The sequence below is a fragment of the Crotalus tigris genome, unplaced genomic scaffold (assembly GCF_016545835.1).
Source record: "Crotalus tigris isolate CLP2741 ecotype Arizona unplaced genomic scaffold, ASM1654583v1 scf7180000017916.3911339, whole genome shotgun sequence".
Lineage (NCBI taxonomy): Eukaryota > Metazoa > Chordata > Lepidosauria > Squamata > Viperidae > Crotalus > Crotalus tigris.
Window position 1 is genome coordinate 2,013,021 of NW_024096718.1, and position 23,178 is coordinate 2,036,198.

Here is a 23,178-nt window from a genome sequence, read left to right on the forward strand (position 1 = left end):
ACTATTTGGATGTCTCATGTCATGTTCTTATGAATTCACACAAAAAAAACCTTTATTGTATCAGCACCAACAAAGGATAATTGCTTTGGACGACAAAGCATTTAGATGATGTCTCCTAGCAAGAGCTGAAAGATATATAATAAAGTAAGAAATAAATTTCCAGTGCAATCCAGTGCAATGTTTACTCTGAAGAAGTTTCATTGAATCAATGGGACTTAATCTCATGGGAGATAGATAGATAGATAGATAGATAGATAGATAGATAGATAGATAGATAGATAGATAGATAGATAACCTTTATTGTCATTTTTTACTGTGGGCACAATACACATTAAAAATGAAATTTAGTTGCTTGCTCACAAAGTGTACACATACATATCACACATTTAAACATACTATATACAACAACAACATATTATATTGTTATTATTATTACTATTATTATCATTATATTATAAGTATTAGAATTGCAGCACCAGTTAGATTATTACCAATAGAAGAGAATATTTGTAGCTGTGGATTGAACTCTGGGGTCTTTGGTGCTCACTGAGCTTGGTTGTTTGTTTGCAGCTTTTTCATTACCCAACTAAGTAACATGCTAGCTGTTAGCACTGAGGATCTTACCTAGTTAGTTAACAAAATGTCTGCAAGAAAACAACCAAGCTCAGAGGGTACCAATGGCCTATATTTTGGATTGTCTTTCAATAAAGAATAATAAGAAAACAAAGTATATTCAGTTGCATCTAGTTGCACAACTTCCTTCAATTCAAGGGATGCTTCATATTTTGCATGGCATGTTAAGGCTTATATTCCAAAAGTGGTCATTAAGTGAAGAGGCAGGTTTCCAAGGTTTTTAGGGGTGGAAGATAGAGGCAGAAGTACACTTTTTTTTTTGCCCCTCAAAACTTCCTAAAGCAGAGAGGAAACTACAAGAACCAATTTAATTTTTTTAACCTCCAAAATGATGGGGGAGTTTTGACAGTCACAAAAAGAGATGCTGTTAGACCACCCTTTTTAGACTTCTGAAGTATATGAAGGGAAAAGGATTCTAAGAATATATACAAAGTAAAATAAAACTGGTGCTGGCAGAAATAACTATTCCATATAAGCAGAAACTCGTCTCCTGGGGCAAGATATGATGGAGAAGATTAAACACCTTTTCCTAATTCAAGTGGAATCTTCCATTTTTTTATTTCATACAAGAAAAATCACTAAAAATGCAAACTACTGATAAAGGATGTTATTGTTATTACTATTTTCTGAGTGATGTTAAGAATAGTCATTGGAGGTTGCTTTTTTCTCCCCAAAGTTTATTACTTATTGGGTTTATAATTGAATTTTTATCCTGTCTATCCTCAAAGGAGTCATGGCATTGGACAGGAAGTCTTTTCTGAGTTTTAATCTCATAAACTACTTTGAACTGAAAATTAGTAATTGCCCCAAATGACTCATTGAATTTTATAGCTGAGTGATGACTTTAACTTGGGACACTACAGTCCCACACTAACAAACTAGCAAATATACCACAGTGGTTCTTCTGTTGGATTCATCCTCACCAGCATCCTTCTTCTCTTTTATCTCTAACTGACAGGCTCAGTTCTAGTATTTGGATCCTGGAAAAAACTATTTCCATTAAATGGATTTGTATAAAAAAATTACTAAATCTCTTTTGGTTAGATTCAGAATGGAAACCATTCTCTAAAGTAAGGAGGCTTCTAGACTGCTGATGCTTCTTTGGTATGATAGTTTGATTTGCCCTTCCTCCAAATAAAAGCTCAGGAATTTTTTAATTGAGCTTAATCGAATTATTCTTTGCATCTTTCCATAGATAAACTACTTGGGCAGAGGATAGAGCACAACTATAGAACTTAGAGAAAAAAAGGAAGGTATGTTGCAGAAACATAGGGACTGTAGCATGTTCTTATCCTGGTTTGTGGTCATTGAATAATCTAAAGAATAAACCAGATGAAATTAAATTTCAAGTTCCTGTACTGTATTTTTAGATAAAGTTTTTATTTTAAAATTTTGCCATTTTCTCTCCCCACGCCTTTGTTCTAAGAGCTCAGAAATGATATGCATGGTTGTTTAACATGCTTATACATTTTATTATTAGGGGAAAAAATTGGGGCAGTGTCAGGGCCCATTTCAAAACCTCATCCCAAGAAAGCAGAACTCATGGAAGCAGTTTCTTCTAAAAGGAACTTTTTTTAGGAGAAGCCAATAGCAGGCATAATAGACAGGATCTGAGGATTTCTTGTTCAGATCATAGGTTTAAAAAGTCCCAAGGAAACCCCACCCCAATAGTTCATCTGGTCAATTCAAATGGGCCAATCCCCAGATGTTAAGTCCGTTGTAGGAAAGAGCTGATAACGCCGGTCTGTCTCAGGCTTTCAAAACAGGAGATAAGCCAGATGGTGGAGACACATTCCTTCTGCCCCACCCCCTTTCAAGCTGACATCAAGGGGAGACAGTTCAAAGAGCAAGTATTCAGAGACAGCGAAAAAGTTACATTGTAGCAATAGAGAGAAATAAAGAGGCAGCCCTCAGTGTCTTCCCCCCTCCCTTCTAGGAGTATGGCAGAACCCAGAATAATAGAAGAAATAGAAGTAGAAAGAGCCCCCTTAACCAATATGGGTTCTGACATCCTGCCCCCCTTAAAAAAGAGATATCCACCTGTGTGAAAACAGAGACAAATAAAGATATAGGTTAGTCTGGTTTGTTTGGGTATACTGTGTGAAATTTCTTAAGCAGTTTAGGGGCTTTAATATTGCGTTTGTGGGCCCACTCATTTAGGGAGGATGCAAGATGTTTCCATGCTACTAGGTATTGAGTGGAGCCATGGTATTTTCTGGAATCTAAGATTTTCTTAATTTCAAAATGTTGTTCTCCTTCTACCATAATGGAAGGAGGTAGAGGAGCAACAGCTGGTCTTAATGGTGACTGTTGCTCACATTTCAGAAGGCTGCAGTGGAAAATTGGATGAATTTGTCTGAGGGACTTTGGGAGTTCTAACTCTAATGTGACAGGGTTTATGATTCTGAGAATGGGGAATGGTCCTACATATTTGGGTCCCAGTTTCTTAGAGGATTATAAGGATTTTAGGTATTTGCTAGCTAGGTAAACCTTCTCCCCTAAACTAAAAGGTTTTGGCTCAACTCTCTTTTTATCTGCTTGCATTTTATCTGCTTGCCTAGCCTCATCCAAGGCTTTTCTGACTACTGGCCAGGTATTCTTTAGTTGTGCAATCCACTCCTTTAACGAAGGGATTGTAGGGTCTGCTGATGGGAGTTGAGGCATTGGGTTGAAACTCTGTCCTGTGGCTACTTGGAAAAGAGTGTAGCCCATGCTGGAATGAATGGCGTTGTTGTAAGCAACTTCTGCGAATGGAAGCAGGTCAGTCCAGTTGTCTTGCTGGTAAATAATAAAGCATCTTAAATATTGTTCCAGTACGGAGTTTGACCATTAAGCCTCACCATTCATTTGCAGATGATGACTGAATGACAGTCCCTGGGTGGTTCCTAACAGGCCTAGGAATGCTTTCCAGAACTCCGATGTGAATCGTGCTCCTCTGTTGGATATGATGCATTGAGAGGCTCCATGAAATCGGTATATGTGTTGAACAAACAGTTTTGCGAGTGTCTTTGCATTAGGAATCTTTGGCAGGGAATAAAATGTATTTGTTTGGAGAATAAGTCTGTCACAACCCAGATGATTGTGTTTCTGCTACTCTCCGTAATTCCACAATAAAATCCATGGAGATCTCCTTCCAGGGTGCTGAGGGGGTTGCTACTGGTTGCAGTAATCCAGGTGACTTCCCTTGTAGTCTCTTTGCTGAGGCACAAATCGGGCAGCTGGTCACATAATTTTCAATGTCCTTCTTTATCAAAGGCCACCAGAATTGCCTTTTAACTAAGTGCAATGTTTTTACAAACCCAAAATGGCTTGCAGATTTTGAATCATGGCACAGTTGCATGAATGTTAGTCTTTTGGGTATGTACAATTTTCCTCCCACCCATGGTAGTTCATCAGTGATGGTGGATAGTTTCTTACGGCTTAGGAACCATTCATCGGTATTTAGTGCCTTTTTGAACTCAATTCCTGCTTGATTTGCTAAAGGTTTTTGGAGTTTGGCTTGTGCTTGGGTAACGATGTGTGCTGCCAGCTATTTATTTGGCATAAGTGTCTTCGTTGCATCACTTTGAGTACTGTTGTATTGTGGCATTTGGGACAATGAATCTGCTAGAAAGTTTTTCCCTCCAGGAAGTGCCGCCAAGTGAGGATACGCCTCTTTTTCCCAGACAGTGCACCTCTGTTCTGTCTCCGTGAGTTTCCTTGATGTGTATGCCCAGGGCTGTAGTGTCCCCTCATCATTTTCCTGCAAGAATACAGCCCCCACAGCTACATCGCTGGCATCTGCTTGAATTACAAAAGGTTTGTCAGTGTCAGAATGCCTTAGCACCGGTTCTGCAGAAAAAAGTTTTTTAAGTCTCTTGAATGTGGCTTGACATTCCACTGTCCATTTTAACGGTTGGCTTGGCTTGGCTTGGGCTTTCCTTCCCCCCTGGTTTTCAGTAAGTTAGTAATCGGCAGCACTATTTGGACAAAGGAAGGAATGAACTGCCGATAAAAGTTGGCAAAACCAAAGAAACTTTGTAATTGCTTCCTGGTGCAGGGCAGAGCCCATTCTAACATGGCTCAGACCTTCACAGGGTCCGTTTCTATGCCATTTGGTGATATGCGATATCCCAGATAGTCAATCTTATCCTTATGGAATTTGCATTTAGATAGTTTGGCATAAAGGTGAGCCGCCTGCAGCTTGTTTAGGACTACTCTGACCAGTTTGACATGTTCATCCATGGTCTCAGTGAATATAAAGATGTCATCTAGGTAAACAAGTACCCCTTTGTACAGGTGCTCCCATAGTACATCATTTATCAACTGCATAAACACTGTGGGTACTCCTTGTAGCCCAAAAGGTAGAACCCCAAATTGGTAACACCCTAAGGGGCAATTGAACACTGTCTTCCATTCATCCCCCTCTTTTATTCTGATTTGGTAGTAAGCTTCCCTTAAGTCCAATTTTGTGAAAATCTTCCCTTTTGATAGGTGGGACAGCATATCTTTCTAGAGGGGGAGAGGATATTGATTGCTTTTGCTTACTGTGTTTGAAGCTCTATAGTCCACGCAAAAATGAAGAGTCCCATCTTTCTTCTCTCGGAAAAGCACAGGGGCGACTGTTTTTGGCTTTGCCAGATGAATAAAACCCATTTCCAAATTTTTATCTATGAACCTCTGCTTTTCCTCCAGTTCTTGCAGGCTCATGGAGTACAATCTAGGCTTGGGGAGTTTCATGCCCAGTCAGATTTCTATTGCACAATCCATTGGCCGGTGAGGCAGAGGTTCATCAGACCTTTCCTCACTGAACCCTTCAGCCAGGTCTTTATACTCCTCCGGTATTTCAGGTAACTCCTTCTCCCCGCCTACTGCAGCTTTCTCAGCTGGGGTTCCACCATTTCAGGGCTGGGCTGGTGCCTTGGTTGATTCCCCTTTCAGGAATCTGAGTTCTGCCGTTCTCCAGTCCACCCACGGATTGCACTTGATCAGCCATGTCATGCCCAGAATTAGAGGGCATTCTATGCCAGGGGTCACCACAAATTTTATAGTCTCTACATGGCCCCCTATGATGAGTTGAATTGGTAGCGTTGCTACCCCTACTATGGACCCATCTAATTGACCGAAAGAGATTGATTTCTTCAGCCTCCTCACCTGAATTCCTAAGTCCTAACATTCGGCTTATGAGGCAGCGGGTGCAGCCAGAGTCAATTAATGCCCTGACTTCTACTCCCTCGGGCATGCCAAATGCTAACAGTTCTACTGTCCGGGTGAGGGGCACAATGGGTCCACTTACCAGGGTTTCATCTTTTTTGTCATCGGACAAGTTGGACGTTCCTCCTGGGTTGATCAGAGTTCCCTTTCCTCAATGGCCTTTCATGGTTGTCTCCTTCAGCTTTGCTGGGGTCTCCCCGGGTTTGGCAGCTGGAGCTCGGTCAGGCTTTCTGGTAGGAGTGCATGAGCAGCATTTGGACGGTGCCCTTCTTTTCCATATTTGAAACATCCTGAGGTTTTCTTAGTGGCTGATGGTTGTTTTGCAGATTTGTGGGTTGACTCCGATGACGATTTCCCCCACAATCTCCCCCTAGTCTCTTGGCCAGGTTGATCTCTGCTTCTTCAGCTAGGACGTACCAGTCTTGCAATCAATGAGGGTCTTCCTGAGGCAGGCAGGTGTTGTAGAGGTCATAGTTTAACCCATCCTTGAAGTGGCTGAGTAGAATGTCCTCTGGCCAATTCAGCTTGCTGGCTAGAGCTCGGAACTCCTGGGTGTATTCTGCCACTGGTCGCTCCTGGGCTTTCTGATCAGCTAAGGGGTCTTCAAAATGTTGCCTGAGGGAAGCCATGAGAACCAGTGTGCTGCAATGCCATCCAGGGCTACTTGTATGATGCAGACCCTGGCTCGGTCACTTGGGATGTTGCGAACATATTCCTCCATGTAATTCAGCACCTGGGTCAGGAAGAATCCCAGATGTTGTGGCTCTCCATGGTACTTTACATCCAGGGGTGGGAACCTCTGGATGGATCAGTGCCTCTTCTTCTGCTTGTGTCGTTTCCCCTCTCTGTCTGCAGTTGCTGCTCGACGAGGGGTGGCCATGGCAGTGGTGACAGCTACAGTTTTGATTTTACCTTTGGAGGGGTCTGGGATCTCGGGTTCCCCTTCATAGGCCCTCTCGATAGATCACAGGTGAATGGTATCCCGGTATGGTTCAGCTTTCTATTCCTTCATGGAGTTGAGTGCTATTTTCATCATGCCAATTGCCTGTTCCAACAGTCGGCTGGAGTGCATCGGTCGGTCTTCCTCGTCTTCACTAAAATGGAAGGACCTCTCCATCTCCACTTTCCAGCCTGGCTGATGACTGCCCCATCTGAGCGTCACCTTTCTGGCCTTTTCTCCCAATCCTCCTTCTTCCTGACGCCCATCGACCACCTGGGATTGTGTGCATTCCGCGATCATTTCCTCTTCCGAGGAGCTCGAGGATCCGGAGCTGGAGTATTTGCAGGGTTCTGCTCAACAGGAGGCTTCCCCCCCCCAGTTTAGGCTTCTCTCTCTCTCTATTCCATTATCTGACATGAATTGTCAAGTCCCCCGGTAAGGGTCTTTCTTCCGCAGATTCTGTCTAATGTCAGGGCCCACTTCAAAACCTCATCCCAAGAAAGCAGAACTCATGGAAGTAGTTTCTTCCAAAAGGAAGTTTTATTAGGAGAAGCTGATAGTAGGCATAATAGACAGGATCTGAGGATTTCCCACTCAGATCAATAGGTTAAAAGAGTCCCAAGGAAACCCCACCCCAATAGTTCATCTGGTCAATTCAAATGGGCCAATCCCCAGGTGTTACGTCCATTGTGGGAAAGAGCTGATAATGCCGATCTGACTCAGGCTTGTAGCAATGTTTGTTTGAGTCTTCGCACCTTCCCTTCCAATACAGGAGATAAGCCAGATGGCTGGAGGCACATTCCTTCCCCCCCCCCTTTCAAGCTGATATTAAGGGGAGACAGTTCAAAGAGCAAGTATTCAGAGACAGCAAAAAAAGTTACACTGTAGCAATAGAGAGAAACAAAGAGGCAGCCCTCAGTGTCTTCCCCCCTCCCTTCTAGGAGTATGACAGAACTCAGAATAATAGAAGAAATAGAAGTAGAAAGAGCCCCCTTAACCAATATGGGTTCTGACATCCAGTTTTAGAAGATAATAGCACAGAGTTCCTAAACTATAACCCTCCAAATACATAGAACTATAACTGTCGTTATTTATAGGAACTGTAGTATACATGCAAAACAATGCTAGGTTTGGAAATAGTAATTATTATTTATACAACAAAGTGAGATCACAGCTGCCAGTTCTTTAACTGGTATTGCCATTTATATTTATTGAGTTCTTCCCCAAAACTTAGGATATTGTATTGTATCAGTTGGAATATGTACAGATCCCAGCAGTGTGGCCTTTTTCAATTGACAGATGGAAACTTTGTCAATGTGCAGATTTTCTAAGTTTCCCAAAAAATTTTGGTATGGCATTCAGTATGTCAGTAATCATTGGGACTACCACTGCTGGTGTATGCGATAATCTTAATTACTAATAATACTGATTATCCTAGTAATTGTAATTATTAAATCATAACTAATCATAACTACCATAACTGTAATTATTGCCAACTATCATATTGCCATCTATCATCATAACTGTAATTATTATTACTATGCCACCCGAGTTTCAGTGGCTCTGGAAAAACTAAGCCAGAGTATTGAAGTAAGACTGAAAAGACATAGCTTGAAACCCTTACTCAAAACATTAAGCCAGTTGCTCTCAGTTGAATCTACTTTTGCCAAATTATTATGAAGATAGAGGAGATGTTGTGGCCCTGGGTGCCACCTCAATTTGTATGAGGAAAGGTAAGCCCTAATTGCAGTAATGGCTTATCACAAATGATACTCACGGTTCCGGAGTATAAAGGGGATCCGAACAATGGCGTATGTACTGGGTACAGTGGAAAACTCGGTAGGCCAGACCAGCTAAGAAATCACGAGGAGACAAATATCCAGCCACTGGTCTGACTGTGAAACCAGACCTTTCTGAAGTAGAAGACAAATCAGCATTATTGTATTTCATTATGTATGTTTGCATATTCTAATTGATTGATACAAGTAACTCTTGCCAGATTTATTTTAAAATAATTGTTCATTATTAGCATCAAGATATGCTACATAGGCTACTATCCAACAGAGAGATGGGACTTATCTTTGAGCAATAAATAAGACTGCAATGTTTACAAAACAGAGCTTATTTAACTCATGTAGCTTACTGATAGAGAGACTATGAGGGTCCCTGGCATAAAGGAAAGGAAAGAAAGAAAATGAACTTAAACTTAGCACAGAAGAGCAAATACACTCTAATAGAGACATGTGACAGGGGACATCCAGGATGGGAATATAGCAATGCCATTTGTCATATCATTTGTTCTAAAGTAGTGGTTCTCAACCTTTTTAATGCCGCGACCCCCAACTGGTCGTAAGCCAAGGACTACTCAACCGGTCGTAAGTTGAGGACTACTTAACTGGTGCAGCACCGTTTGCAGAATGGGACTTTTGGCGGGCTCAGCAGGGCAGAGACAGCCTGGACAATTCCTATTGGCTTTTGAAAGCCAATAGAATTAGACTCTATTAAAGAGAGTCTATTCTATTGGCTTTCAAAAGCCAATAGAATAAAAGGGAGTAGCACAGTTAAGGAAAAGGGGGAAAAAATGGCGGACTGCGTTGTTTGGCGACCCCCGTGAAATGGTCGTTTGACCCCAAATGGGGTCCCGACCCACAGGTTGAGAACTACTGTTCTAAAGGAACACAGAAAAGAAAAGGAGATTATGTTAAACATATCCACTTCTGCTCAGATTTCCATATGAATGAATTTTCCAGTGCTAGAGATCATCTGAATTAAAGTAAGTGAGTGAAGCAATAAAAATAAACTTGTTGTTGATGTCTACTATTGTCCACCCAACTAAGCAGATGATGTGGATAATGCCATTCAAAATGAAACTGCAGATTTTTCAAAGACATGTGAACTTTAAGAAACTTTAATTATTCCAACATCTATTGGGAGGCAAATGTTATAAGCCTAGATCTTTTAAGACATTCCTGCTTTGCCATGCTGCCAGCTGTGTCCTTATCAGGTGGAGAATAAAGAAAGGCATAAGAGGATCAGTTATGATTTGAATGATAGGGAGACTAAAACTGAGTTAATCAAAACTTGGGATTCAAACATCAGGATTTAATAAATTCAAAGGAATAAGTAAGATTCCATGGGAGGACAAACTAATGAGTTCAAGATGGAATTCATAAGAAGGAAGATACTAGAAGCCTAACTGCAAGCAATTCTAAATAGGACAAAATGGAAGATAGCAGAAGCCAAAATGGCTAAATAAAAATGTTGGTAAAAATCATATATCTCTCTATCTATTTCTCTATCTATCTATCTATCTATCTATCTATCTATCTATCATCTATCTAAGTCCTGGAAATATAAATAAAATCGGGTTATAAAGGAAGAATGACAGATACTGTGAGAGGGATCTCGGAGTCCTAGTGGATAATCACTTAAATATGAGCCAGCAGTGTGCTGCAGCTGCCAAAAAAGCCAACACAGTGCTAGGCTGCATTAACAGAGGGATAGATTCAAGATCACATGAAGTGTTAATACCACTTTACAATGCCTTGGTAAGGCCACACTTGGAATACTGCATCCAGTTTTGGTCACCACAATGTAAAAGAGATGTTGAGATTCTAGAAAGAGCACAGAGAAGAGCAACAAAGATGATTAGGGGACTGGAGGCTAAAACAAATAAAGAACAGTTGCTGGAATTAAATATGTCTAGTTTAATGAAGAGAAGGACTAGGGGTGACATGACAGCACTGTTGCCATAAAGAATAGGGAGTCAAATTATTCTCCAAAGCACCTGAAGGCAGGACAAGAAGCAATAGATGGAAACTAATCAAAGAGAGAAGCAACCTAGAACTAAGGAGAGGTTTTCTGACAGTTAGAACAATTAATCAGTGGAAAAACCTGCCTCCAGAAGTTGTGAATTCTCCAACACTGGAAGTTTTTAAGAAGAAAATGGACAACCATTTTTCTGAAATGGTATAGGGTTTCCTGCCTGAGGAGTGGCCTGGACTAGAAGTCCTCCAAGGTCCCTTCCAACTCTATGATATATGATGGTGATGATGATGATGGTGATGATGATGATTATGCAAAAACTGTACAACTAGAGTCAGGAAATGAAACCTTAGAATAACTGAGATTGGTAAAGGATATTAACAAAAACAACATACTTTCTCTAGTTATGCCCAAAACAAAAAGAAATTAATTTGCCAACTACTCAGTAATATGGCAAACTGGCCTAAAAAAAGTAAGAAATAAATAGCAAACTACTCAAGTCAAATTTTAGTTCTAGCTTCTCCAGCAAAAGAAAGAAAGAAAGAAATTATAAAGAACAATGAATGAGCAGTACTGAAGGTTGAATCATAGATTGATAGGTTGGAGGGACTTTGGGGGTCTTCTAGTCCAATATCTTATTCAAGACTAATAGAAACATGTAAGGTTAATACTACTTTACCACTTAAGAGTTTAGATAACCCAGCCCTGATGAATTGCATCATGGGAATTTGCTGAAAGTCTTGTGTATCATCATTGTAAAATCCTGGACAACAGATAAGTGCTATGAAATGATGAATGGTGTTTTAGTGTTATGGTACAAATTCTGCCCCTTTTGTACTTGCATCATGACATTGCATACAAGTACATAACAGAGAAATTTCACAGAACATTATTATTATGCACATTTCATCATTTACGTAACATTTCAGGTTGCTGTAGATGCTTCTATATTAGACATGTCAAACTCATGACGTCATGTGATGTATCGGAACTTTTTCCCCATTGCCGGCAATGGGATGGGCACGGTTTCGCTGTGACACGTCTGGCCCATGGACTGGCAGTTTACACCCCTGGTCTACTGTATATAAAAATATTAAAATGCTTTTCCATATATTCAAAAGAAAGAAAAAAAAGATTCAGCAAATTATAGATCAATAAGGCTGACATCAATGCTGGGGAAATTCTAGGGCAGTTCATAAATAAATCAATCTGTAAGTACCTTAAAGATAATTTAAACACCTTGAAAACAATTAGCAGAAGTCAGTATGGGTTTGTCAAGAACAAACCTTGCCTTAACCTTATCTTATTCCTTTGACTAGGTAACTTTTTAATTGATTATGAGAATGATTTCTGCAAAGCATTTGACAAAGTGCCCCATGACATTGTAATTAGCAAGCATTTAGTGAAGCTTATCAAATGTGCAGATGTCAAAATTTGATTGGATTTTTAATACCTAGGAGATTATCTTGATAGGAGATAAAAACGGTTTCAAGGCAACAGGATGAAATTTAGAGGAGAGAAATGAAAGATTTTCATTTAGAAAACAGAAATCCAGTGCATAATAGAGGATGATAATAATACTTGTGAAAAAGATCTTGGAATAGTAATTAATTACAAACTGAATATGATTCAGCATTGTGATAGGTCTGAAAAAAAGTCAAATTCAATTTTAAGTTGTATCTACAGAAATAGTATTTCCAAACATAGGAAATCATTATTCCATCTTAATCTGTATTGTTCAGATCACATTTTAAGAATTGCATCCTGTTTTAGAATATATGTTTTAAGATGAGTTGGAACAGAAGACCAATGAAGATGATCAGGAACTATCAACTAACTAAGATGAAAGATTTTAAAAATTGGGACTATTTAGCCACTAGAAGAGAAAACTTAATGGAATACTATAGCAATTTGTAAGATTTATTATTTGTTTGTTTCTTTATTAAATTTCTGTGCTACCTATCACCCTAGGTGAAAATGGCAGATTAGAAATTATAAGATTGTCATATAGGTCATTGTTTGCCCATTGTTTGTTCCATAGAATAATGGATCCCATTGAATGGTAGAAAAAAATCCTAACAGTAAGAAAGGTTTGACAATGAAATAAATTACCAAGAATAGCAATGGGCTTCCCTTCACTGGATTTGTTCATGTAGAAATTGGAAACCATCTTTTGTAGACATCTTAATTTGAATTCCTGTGCTTAGCAGGGGAATACATTTCATTAGCTAAATGGTCCTTTCTAACTCCATAATTATGTAGAGCTGTTTGTTTTAAGCAAAAACTGTCCAACATGAGTAATCTCCAGATGTGTACCTAATTTCCAGAAATCTCAATAATGACTTTTTCCCCCTGAAATCCCAGAGATGCAATTTGCTTTATGAAAAATATACACTTTGAATTTGTTCTGAACACACTTTTTTTAAGGGGCATGAGTTAAATCCTCTGATAAGGTCGATTTTAACTCCTCATCCCCAAAATAGTCATATCATTATTACTTCAGGAAAGAGCATCCTCTGTACATATGTAATGTATAAGATTTTATTTTTTCTACTATTTCCAGCATACAGACTATCTGCATGTAAAATACAAATATATGTAAAATCCATTATTAGATTTTTCTTTGAAATCATTTTTAAAAATCTTTACTGAGATATAATAGGCTGTATACAATCTTTTTACAATTGTGATTGACGGTCAAAAAACTATATTTAAGTTAAAATGTAGTTGTCTGGAATGGCTGTGACATTTTGCTGCCTGAAACAAAAAAACAATTTGATTTCTTCCTAATTCATGAACAAGAACTGACTGGGCTAATTTTTTTTTCAAAAGAAAATTGCCAGTAATATAAGGACCAACTTCAAAACCTCATCCCAAGAAAGCAGGACTCTTGGAACAATTCCATTCCAAAAGGAACTTTTATTAAGAGACGTTGACAGCAGGCAAAGAAGGCAGGACCTGAGGGTTTCTCGCTCAGATCAATAGGTTAAAAGTGTATCAAGCAAATCCCAACCCCATAGTTCATTCTGTCAGTTCAAATGAGCCAATCTTTAGGTGTTGGGTCTGTTGTGGGAACGGAGCTGATAGCAGAGTCCGTTCCCATGCCTGTGAAGATATTGTTGAGTCTTCACACTTTTCTCTTCCATAGCGAGAGATAAGCCAGATGGCTGGAGGCACAATCCTTTCTCACCCCAAGTTGACATCAAGGGGAAACAGTTCAAAGAGCAAGCAGATAGGACAGGCAGAGAGGATACATTGTAGCTAAGCAAAAGGAGAAATGATGCATTCTTTGGAGCCTCCCCCCTCCCCCCAGTAGAATGACATAACTCACAGAAAGAACCCAAAAGGAACAGAACCAACCCCCCCCCCAATACAGAAATGGGTTCTGACAGTAAGTCTCCACCATTTCTGAAGGCAGCTGGAAAGCCTATTGGATGAAGAAAAAGCATATAACTCATTGTCTATTACAAGAAATTGCTACAGCCTCCTAACGTATACTGTCTGAAGTGGCTGCTATCTTACCCTTAGATATTGGTGGTCCTGTTGGTTATTTTCCTCTCACCAAAAAGTTCTAAGTAATCTTTTTCTTTACAAATGCATCAAATATAAAATCTAATTTCCCCTCCTTAAGCTGCCATTTCCTTTAGAAAAATTATCTTTCTTGGGTCACTCTAATCACTTCCTGTGATTTAAAGCTGACTCTTTTTCAGCTATTTTATTATTTCATTAATAAATTATTTTTAAAAAAGACACCTGGCTTTATTTTCCCCACCCACCTAATCTCCCCTGCAATTTTCACTGATGTCTTTGGCTGAGTAAGTACTATGAAGCATTCCAATACTTTTATAGTTTTGAGCAAATGGGGGGGGAGGCATCTCTCAGGGACAGAAAGAATCAGACAAAAGGCACCATTGAAAGATATGCCTCTCAAGACTCAAAGGACAGCAAGCCAGTTAATGTTAAAGGCTGACAGCTATAAAGGTACAATAAAGAAAGGAGGCAGAGTTAGCTTTTCAAACTAAATACTATATATTTATTTTCAATTGAAATAGTGTTCTTCTGAATTTTTTTTATTATCAGAGTACTTTACTGTAGTTGTCCTGTATTTTTAATGTCAACAGGGAATTCATTTCCCACTTAACCCCATCATTAAATTTTATATGTCATCAAAAATACCAGCTCTCAGGATCACTGCAAAAGGGGCCACAAATAACTTTATTCTCTCTAGAAAGAAAAACAAAATTATCAAAGGCATGGGGCAATAAAGCGTTTATGAGCTATCAAAGTGACCAGAACTGTAGGGCAAAGGTAGAAAGCTTGTCATTTGCTTTATCTAAGCCTAGTTTTCATCTGAGTTTCAACAACTCTTGCTGACTGCAGCACATGAAACATCAATCAAAAAATGCTTCCAGAGCAGACCTGTAGTCTCTGCCCTCCATATCCCACAGTCCACCACTTTCTCCAGGCCACAGCAGCACAATGAATTTTTCTTCCCCAGCCCACTGCAGTTGCTTTTTTTTCACTCCTGGTATTATTTCTTTGTATATAGATGGCCTACAACATATCTTCTTTTACTCTACCAGTCCTTAAGTTCAACCACATGCCATTATGATCATAGCTGTTAGTTAAAATTCCTGCTTACAACATTTTTGGCATGGGTCTCATTTCAGCTTCACGAGTCATAAGGGATTTCAAATACAAAAGTTAACTGGTCTCCCAGTGAGTGGAGCATTTGCAGAAAGGATTCAAGAAATATGTTTATATTTTACAGCCTTTCCCATAACAATCTCCTATGTATACATGAGTGTTCAAAGTATGTACAAGTCATCTGATACACACAAAGTAAGAAGACTGATTGGTTCATGGTATTCTTTAATAAAAATCTGTTTCAAACTATATGTAAGAGATTTGGAGGGGTATAAATATTGGAAGTGTGCAATGGAAGTGTTCTAAGTCTAAATTACCAAACAGACTTAACAGGAGAGGGAAAATATTAGATTTTAACATGCTTTTATAGTACTTTCCTTACCTGGAAACCAAGCTTGATGCTTACCTTTGAGAAACGTAGAGACATCCTCCAATTGTGGGACATTGTCATCTCGATAGCCACAGTACTTTGTCAGTAATGGGAAGTTTTTCAAATATTCTCGACAAGCGTGAGTAGGATACAGTTTTGAAAGCTCCCTGAATACCACGCCCCAAGTTTTTATTTCTTCAGGTGTATAGTCTACTCTAGGAATTGGTTGACCACTAAAACAAAAAATCAAGAACAAGTAAACACTGAGAACACAGTAGTTTGTCCAATTACATTTTCCAAACTGTCAATATCCCTACCAATCCCCCAAATAGCTATTTCAAAAGAAGTTAGTACTAGTCAGTCCAATCCAGTTTTTCCACCAATTCTGTCAAAATTTAATATTCAATTTTCACATACCTATTCATAGACTTCTTCCAGTTCCACAAAATTATGGCAATTTTCTATCTTCTCTAGACCACTTCCAGAATTATTCCATTATGATTAGCAGAAAGAGAGCCATAACATATAAAAGGTATAGAATATAGATAGTGCTGTATTGCTGATAAACATTGTCCACTAAATAAATCTAACAGTTCATTATTCTATAATGTCCACCATTAGCTAGGAATTTTTAAAAGCTGAGTGGTGTTTTTTCCTTCCCCATATATCTTTTGGTGAGCAATTTGGAAACAATGACATTGTTCATATTTTGTGTTTGAATTTTGCTTTTATGATCATATTCCATGTGAAAATTTGGATCCCGGATTATGCTAAATGTGTGGTGATAGGGGGGAAATCCTGTATGGAAATTTGGCTATCTAGCTCTTATTAAAGTTTCAAAAGGAAGTATTAAAACATAATCAACACACTACATAAAATATACACATTATAGTAAACATATTAAAAAGGGAGCTTCATAGATTGAATATGTTAAAACTTACAGAAAAATATTAATATACAATCAGCACAATAGAAGTTTAAAAGCTAAACAAATAATTCCTATTCTTTCAAAATAACACATTAATTAGTTCCTTGCAATAATTTAACAACTTTGTCTCTGGAAAAGAGGCTTGCTAGGTCATGAATAAGAGGAAAAAATATTGTAGGATCCCACACAGAATATGTAGAGACAACATTTCACAATCATCTATTACTTTATACTAAAGAGAGAAGATGGCAAAGAAATAACAGGCAATAGAGAGAAAGAAGAGCTGCTTAACTCATATTTTGCATCGGTCTTCACAGAAAAAGAAACTATAGTCCAACCTACCAAAAACATAACTGTAAAAGACAGACAAAAATAAAAATTTAAATAAGCAGGAAAATGGTAAGAGAACACCTGTCTGATTTTGATGAATATAAATCACCAGGACCTGATGGATTACATCCCAGAATTCTAAAGGAACTGAAAGGTGTCATCTCAGAACCATTGTACCATATCTTTCAAAAATCTTGGAGCACCGGGAACTACCAGAAGATTGGAAAAGAGTCGATGTGGTTCCCATCTTCAAAAAAAAGAAAAACAAAAAACCAGAACCTGGAAACTACAGACCATCAGCCTAACATCAGTACCTGGGAGGATGCCTGGGGGAACCTATACCATCTCAGAAAAGTGACTGTCCAGTCTCTTCTTAAAAACCTCCAGTGATGGAGCACCCACGATTTCTGGAACAGCTTGCCTTCAGAAATCATGTATGCTCCATCACTGGAGGTTTTTAAGGAGAGTCACTTGTCTGAGATGATATAGGTTCTCCTACTTGAGCAGGGGGCTGGACTAGAAGACCTCCAAGATCTATTCTATTCTATTCTATTCTATTCTATTCTATTGGAAAAGTTACTGGAGTATATTAAAAAACATCTGTGAACATTCAGAAACAAATAAAGTTATAACTAGAAGTCAGCACGGGTGTGTTAAAAACAGATCATGCCAAACCAATCTTATTTCATTATTTGACAAAGTAACTAAATTAATAGACCAGCAAAATGCTGTGGACATAGTATGCTTAGATTTCAGCAAGGCATTCAACGAAGTAGACTACAGCCTACTTCTTGGTAAGCTAGAAAAAAGTGGGATAGATAGCATCAACACCAGATGGATTTGTAACTGGCTGACAAACCATACTCAATGAGTAGTTCTGAATGGTACTACATCTACATGGAGGGAAGTAAGCAGTGGGGTACCACAAGTTCCATTTTAGCTCAGTATTCTTCAATATCCTCATAAATGACTTAGATGAGGGAATAGAAGGGGAACTTATCAGATTTGCAGATGATACTAAGCTGACAGGAATAGCCAACATCCTAGATGATAGGCTCAAGATCTAGAGGGATCTTGATAGACTTGAACACTGGGCCCTATTGAACAAAATGAAATTCAGTGTAAAGAAAAGTAAAGTCTTACACTTAGGCAAAAGAAACCAAAAGTACATGTACAGGTTAGGTGAAATCTGGCTTAATAGCAGTAACTGTGAGAGGAATCTTGGAGTCCTAGAGGACAATCAATTAAACATGAGCCAGAAGAGTGTGACAGCAACCAAAAAAACAATGCAATCCTAAATTGCATTAACAGAGGGATTGAATCAAGATCACATGAGGCACTAGTACCAGTCTATAAAGTCTAAGTAAGACCACATCTAGAGTATTGTATCCAGTTTTGGTCACAACACTATAAAAAGATGTTGAGATTCTAGAAAGAGTGCAGAGAAGAGCAACAAAGATGATTAGAGACCTGGAGGCTAAAACATATGAAGAACAGTTGCAAGAACTGGACATGGCTAGTCTAGTGAAGAGAAGGACCAGGGGTGACATGATAGCAGTGTTCCAATATTTGAGGCACTGTCACAGAGAGGAGGAAGACAACCTATTTACAAAGAACCCAAAGGCCAGACAAGGAACAATGGATGGAAACTGATCAAGGAGAGATTTAGCTTAGAAATAAGGTGAAATTTTCTGACAGTGAGAACAATCAACTAATGGAACAGCTTGCCCTCAGAAGTTGTGTGTGCTTCATCACTGGAGACTTTCAAGAAGAGACTAGAAAACCACTTGTCAGAAATGGTATACGGTCTTCTGCTTGAGCAGGGGGTTGGACTAGATGACCTACAAGGTCCCTTCCAACTCTGTTATTCTGTTATTTGTCAATTTTCCCTGATTATTCAAATTGCAGACATTAAGGTTCAGCCACCCTGGCAATTTCCTTCGTTCCCCAAGATGCAATCTGTTGTGTCCTGAGCCTGCAAAAGCAGGCTCGGGACGTTGCAATGGTCCCAGGCTGTTGCAAGCTGCCCGGGACCAAACTGAGTGGCGCCGCCTGCGCGCATGCATAAGGCGCAGAAACACGCCAGTTTGTTACCTTTTTGCCCGGGGATTCTATTAAAGGAGGCAGAGAGGCCTGCGAGCCTCTGAGTTGTGTCGGAGAGAGTTGCTGAGAATAAAAGCTGTTAGAATCAACAGAATGTGTGCTCTTCTTTCGCTGTCGACTCGAGGACTCAACACTGGCAACGAAGGTGGGATCGCTTACAAGATTAAGGAAGAAGACTTGTAAGGCTTACCCAAGAGTCCTGGAGAGAGGAAGACGGCATTAAATTCAGCATCTGGCCTGCCAGTACAGCGTTGCTGGAGGTAAGCTGGCTGATAGACCCCTTCCTAGAATAAAGCAAGGATGGCGAAGATAGGGAGATTGTCTGAATTCAACGTTACTTACCCAGAAAGATGGGAGTCATATGTCGCTAGAGTAGAAAATTACTTTAGAGTGAATCAAGTTAGAGAAGATGGCTTGAAGGCTTCTACATTGCTGTGTGTCTGTGGTCAAGATGCATTTGAAATTGCAGAGAATTTGGTAGCCCCTGCTCCTCTTGAGTCTGTTACTTATACAGACTTAAAGAAGTTATTGAAGGAACATTTCCAGCCCAAGTTGTCTGTTATTGCATGGAGGCACACGTTTGAACAGAGGGATCAAAGAGCTGGTGAATTGGCCACAGAATACATTGCAGCCTTGAGAAGAGCAGCTAAGCCCTGTGACTTTAAAGATTTAGAAGAAAGGCTGAGAGACCGTTTTGTATGCGGACTAAGGAACAGAGACTTGCAACAGAGACTCTTTGCAAAAGAAGACATTTCCTTCCAAGATGCCTTGAGAGAGGTTACTGCAGAGGAGGCAGCAGGTGAGGCGGTCAAGAATATGAGGCCTATCAGGAACAACCCAGAAGCAGTTTCCGTGCACCATGAGGGAGTTCAAGAGAGCTCGGAGGAAGATCCTGAAGATGAGGTGGATCATCTCTACCCATCCAAAGAAAGGAAGCAGAAGGAAGGCAAAGAAAAGTCTCCAGCTGTGTCCAAGTGGTTCGGGTGTGGAGGTCGCCACAAGAGGACTGACTGCAGGTTCCGTTCTGCAATCTGTAGAGCATGTGGCAAGCAAGACCACATAGCAGCTGTTTGTCTGGGCCGTCAGAAGGCACAACCTCGAGAAGAATTGCACCTGAAAGGTACCAGGGTCCCCAGCCAAAACAGGGTGGGTTTCTGTGCATCATGCAGAAGTATCTATAGAACAGGCACACACAGGCCACTTAAAAAGAAACTGTCACTTAAGGTGAGGTTGCAAGGAGTTCCATTGGTTATGGAGCTGGACACTGGGTCTGCTCTTTCAATCATTTCTATCCACACTTTCAGGAAGATTTGCACTAGCAGTGGGTTCCAGACCAAACTTAGGCCATCCAATATAATCTTAACAGATTTCCAAAATTCCAAGGTGTGTGTAAAGGGGGAGGACACCCTTACAGTACAATACAAGGATTTTGAAGGTCCATTAGATGTATTGGTAGTTGGGGATGAACGAACGAGTCTTATTGGACTCGATTGGTTTGAGGCCTTGGGAATCCAAGTTACAGGGCTACACAATTTGCAAACGTTAGGCCTAGCAGAGGTCTGCAAAGAGTTTGCAGATGTCTTCAGCCCCCAGCTTGGAGCTTACAAAGGCCCCCCAGTTTCTTTGAAACTTGACCCCACTGTCACTCCCATTAGGGTGAAAGCAAGAAGAGTACCCTTTGCTCTTAAAGGGAAAATTGATGCTGAATTGGACAAATTGATCCAGCAAGGTATTTTAGAACCTGTTGATTCAAGTCCATGGGAAACCCCCATAGTCACGCCTCTCAAGGCTAATGGGGACATTCGCATCTGTGCAGACTACAAATGCACACTAAATAAGGCATTGCAACAGCATGCATATCCTGTACCTGTAGTCAGCCATATTTTGGCTTCCCTCAAAGGGGGGCATGTTTTTGCAAAGCTAGATTTGGCACAGGCTTATCAACAGTTACCTGTTGATGAAGCTGCTGCTGAAGCATAGACTACTGTAACTCATAGGGGGGCATTCAAAGTCAAGAGACTACAATTTGGAGTAAATGTAGCTCCTGGAATTTTCCAAAGTGTTATGGAAAACACCTTGAGAGGTATACCAGGGGTTTGCCCCTATTTTGATGATGTCTTTATTGCTGGAGAATCCACTCAGAATTTAGATGAGAGATTGAGGGCTGTTCTGCTGCGTTTCAGAAAAACAGGCCTAAAACTTTAAAAAGACAAATGCAAGATAGGAGTTTCTTCTACAGATTTCCTGGGATTCAAAATAGTGCCAGGGGTATTCACCCTGCTGAGTCTAAATTGAAGGCCATACAGCAGGCTCCTAGGCCTAAATCTAAAGCTGAGTTACAAGCTTTCCTAGGCCTCTTGAATTTTTACAATGCTTTCCTACCTAACAAAGCTAATGTAGCTTCATAGGCTTTTAGACAAGCAGGAAATGTGGCAGTGGTCCCAAGTACATGAAAAAAGTTTCAATGAGGTCAAGGCCTTACTTACATCAAATGATGTGCTTGCATATTTTAATGAAACTCTTCCTGTCTGCATCGCTTGTGATGCTTCCCCTTATGGGGTGGGGGCTGTACTTAGCCACTTAAGAGCTGATGGAACTCAGGTTCCTGTTGCATATTACTCCAGAACCTTGTCCTCTGCTGAGTGAAACTACGCTCAGATAGATAGAGAAGCCTTGGCCATTGTCGCTGGAATTAAAAAATTCCATGATTTTCTATATGGCAGACATTTCATGGTCTATACTGACCATAAGCCTCTGTTGGGGTTGTTTACCACTAACAAACAAACTCCCCATATCATCTCTCCTAGAATGCTGAGATGGTCTATCTTTTTGTCAGCCTGTGATTTTTCATTGATTCACAAACCTGGCAAGGAAATGGGCCACGCTGATGGCCTAAGTAGATTACCTTTGCAAATGGTAGAGGCTGACCCTGCCCCTGCCATCAATATTCTTTCCATTCAGGCATTGCCTGAGTCTCCCCTAAATGCCAGGGATGTGGCTACTGAATCAGCCACAGATCTCACGCTTACTCGTGTGCTGTCATGGGTTTTGTCTGGATGACCGGAGAGTTGTCCAGGCACTGAGTTCCAGAGTTTCTGGCTCAAGAAGCATGACTTTTCAGGGTTTCCTGTTGTGGGGCAGCAGAGTAGTTATTCCTACCTCATTGAGACCTAGAGTCTTAGCTTCCCTCCATGAGGGTCATCCTGGCATTGTCAGGATGAAAGCGCTTGCGCGCAGCCATTTATGATGGCCAGGATTAGACAGGGAAATAGAGGCCCAAGTGCATGGATGCCACTTGTGCCAGTGCTCACGCCCTGAAGGCTCCTGTACATAGATGGGAGGAGACACAGTCACCTTGGTCTAGGGTGCATGTAGATTACACTGGGCCCTTTCAGGGACAATTCTTCTTGGTCCTTGTTGACAGCCATTCCAAGTGGCTTGAGGTTGTTCCTGTCTCTTCCACTACTGCTGCCAAGACCATTCAAGTACTGAGAGGGATTTTTGCTGCACATGGCCTTCCAGATATTCTGGTTTCTGACAATGGTCCTCAATTCAATTCTTTCGAGTTTCAGGCTTTCTTGCAGGCCAACATGATTCGTCATGCAACTTCAGCACCATTCCACCCTTCCACCAACAGTATGGCTGAACGGATGGTTCGCATCACTAAGGATGCTCTAAAGAAACTGACCTTTGGGGACTGGCACCACAGGTTGGCAGACTTTCTTCTTGCTTACCGCACTACACCTTCCACTTCCACTGGGAAGAGCCCGGCTGAACTTTGCTGGGGGTGCAAACTGATCACCAAACTTGACAGGCTGCATCCAGACAGGGTGGCTCCTTGGGTCATCCAACCTAGGGCATCAAGGTGTCTGCAAGTGGGTGCCCAGGTATGGACCCGGAACTATGGGCCCGGTCACCTGTGGGTTCCGGCGGTAGTATGCAAGGTCACTGGTCCATTGTCCTATGAGGTTTCCCTGGACGACGGTCGTGTCCTTCAGCGGCATATCGATCAGCTACGTACGAGACTGGACTCACCCTCTGCAACTCCTGGGTTTTCTCTGGGGGGGAGGGGCACCACTGTGGGCAAAGGGAAGAGTGTTGGCAGCAACCGGAGAGGCTGAAGAAGGCCTGTTCCAAGGTTCAACAAGTATCCCTAACAGGAATTCAGGGGAACAAGAAACAATACAGGCACCAGTGCTTACTCCAGCCAGGGAGTCACCCAGGGGGCATACTCATTATTCACAACCCCAATTCAGCACTCCAAGCAGG

General features: G+C 40.6%; 1 protein-coding gene across 1 annotated transcript in view; it reads right to left on the reverse strand.

The window, feature by feature from the left end:
- TPH2 (tryptophan hydroxylase 2) overlaps positions 1-23,178 on the reverse strand; it is a 137,993-nt gene that overhangs the window by 92,537 nt on the left and 22,278 nt on the right. The window contains exons 6-7 of the mRNA XM_039344458.1: positions 15,585-15,781; positions 8,544-8,679 (exon numbers count right to left, since the gene is read on the reverse strand). Coding sequence (XP_039200392.1) covers positions 8,544-8,679; positions 15,585-15,781 — 333 coding nt within the window. The remainder of the gene's footprint in view (positions 1-8,543; positions 8,680-15,584; positions 15,782-23,178) is intronic.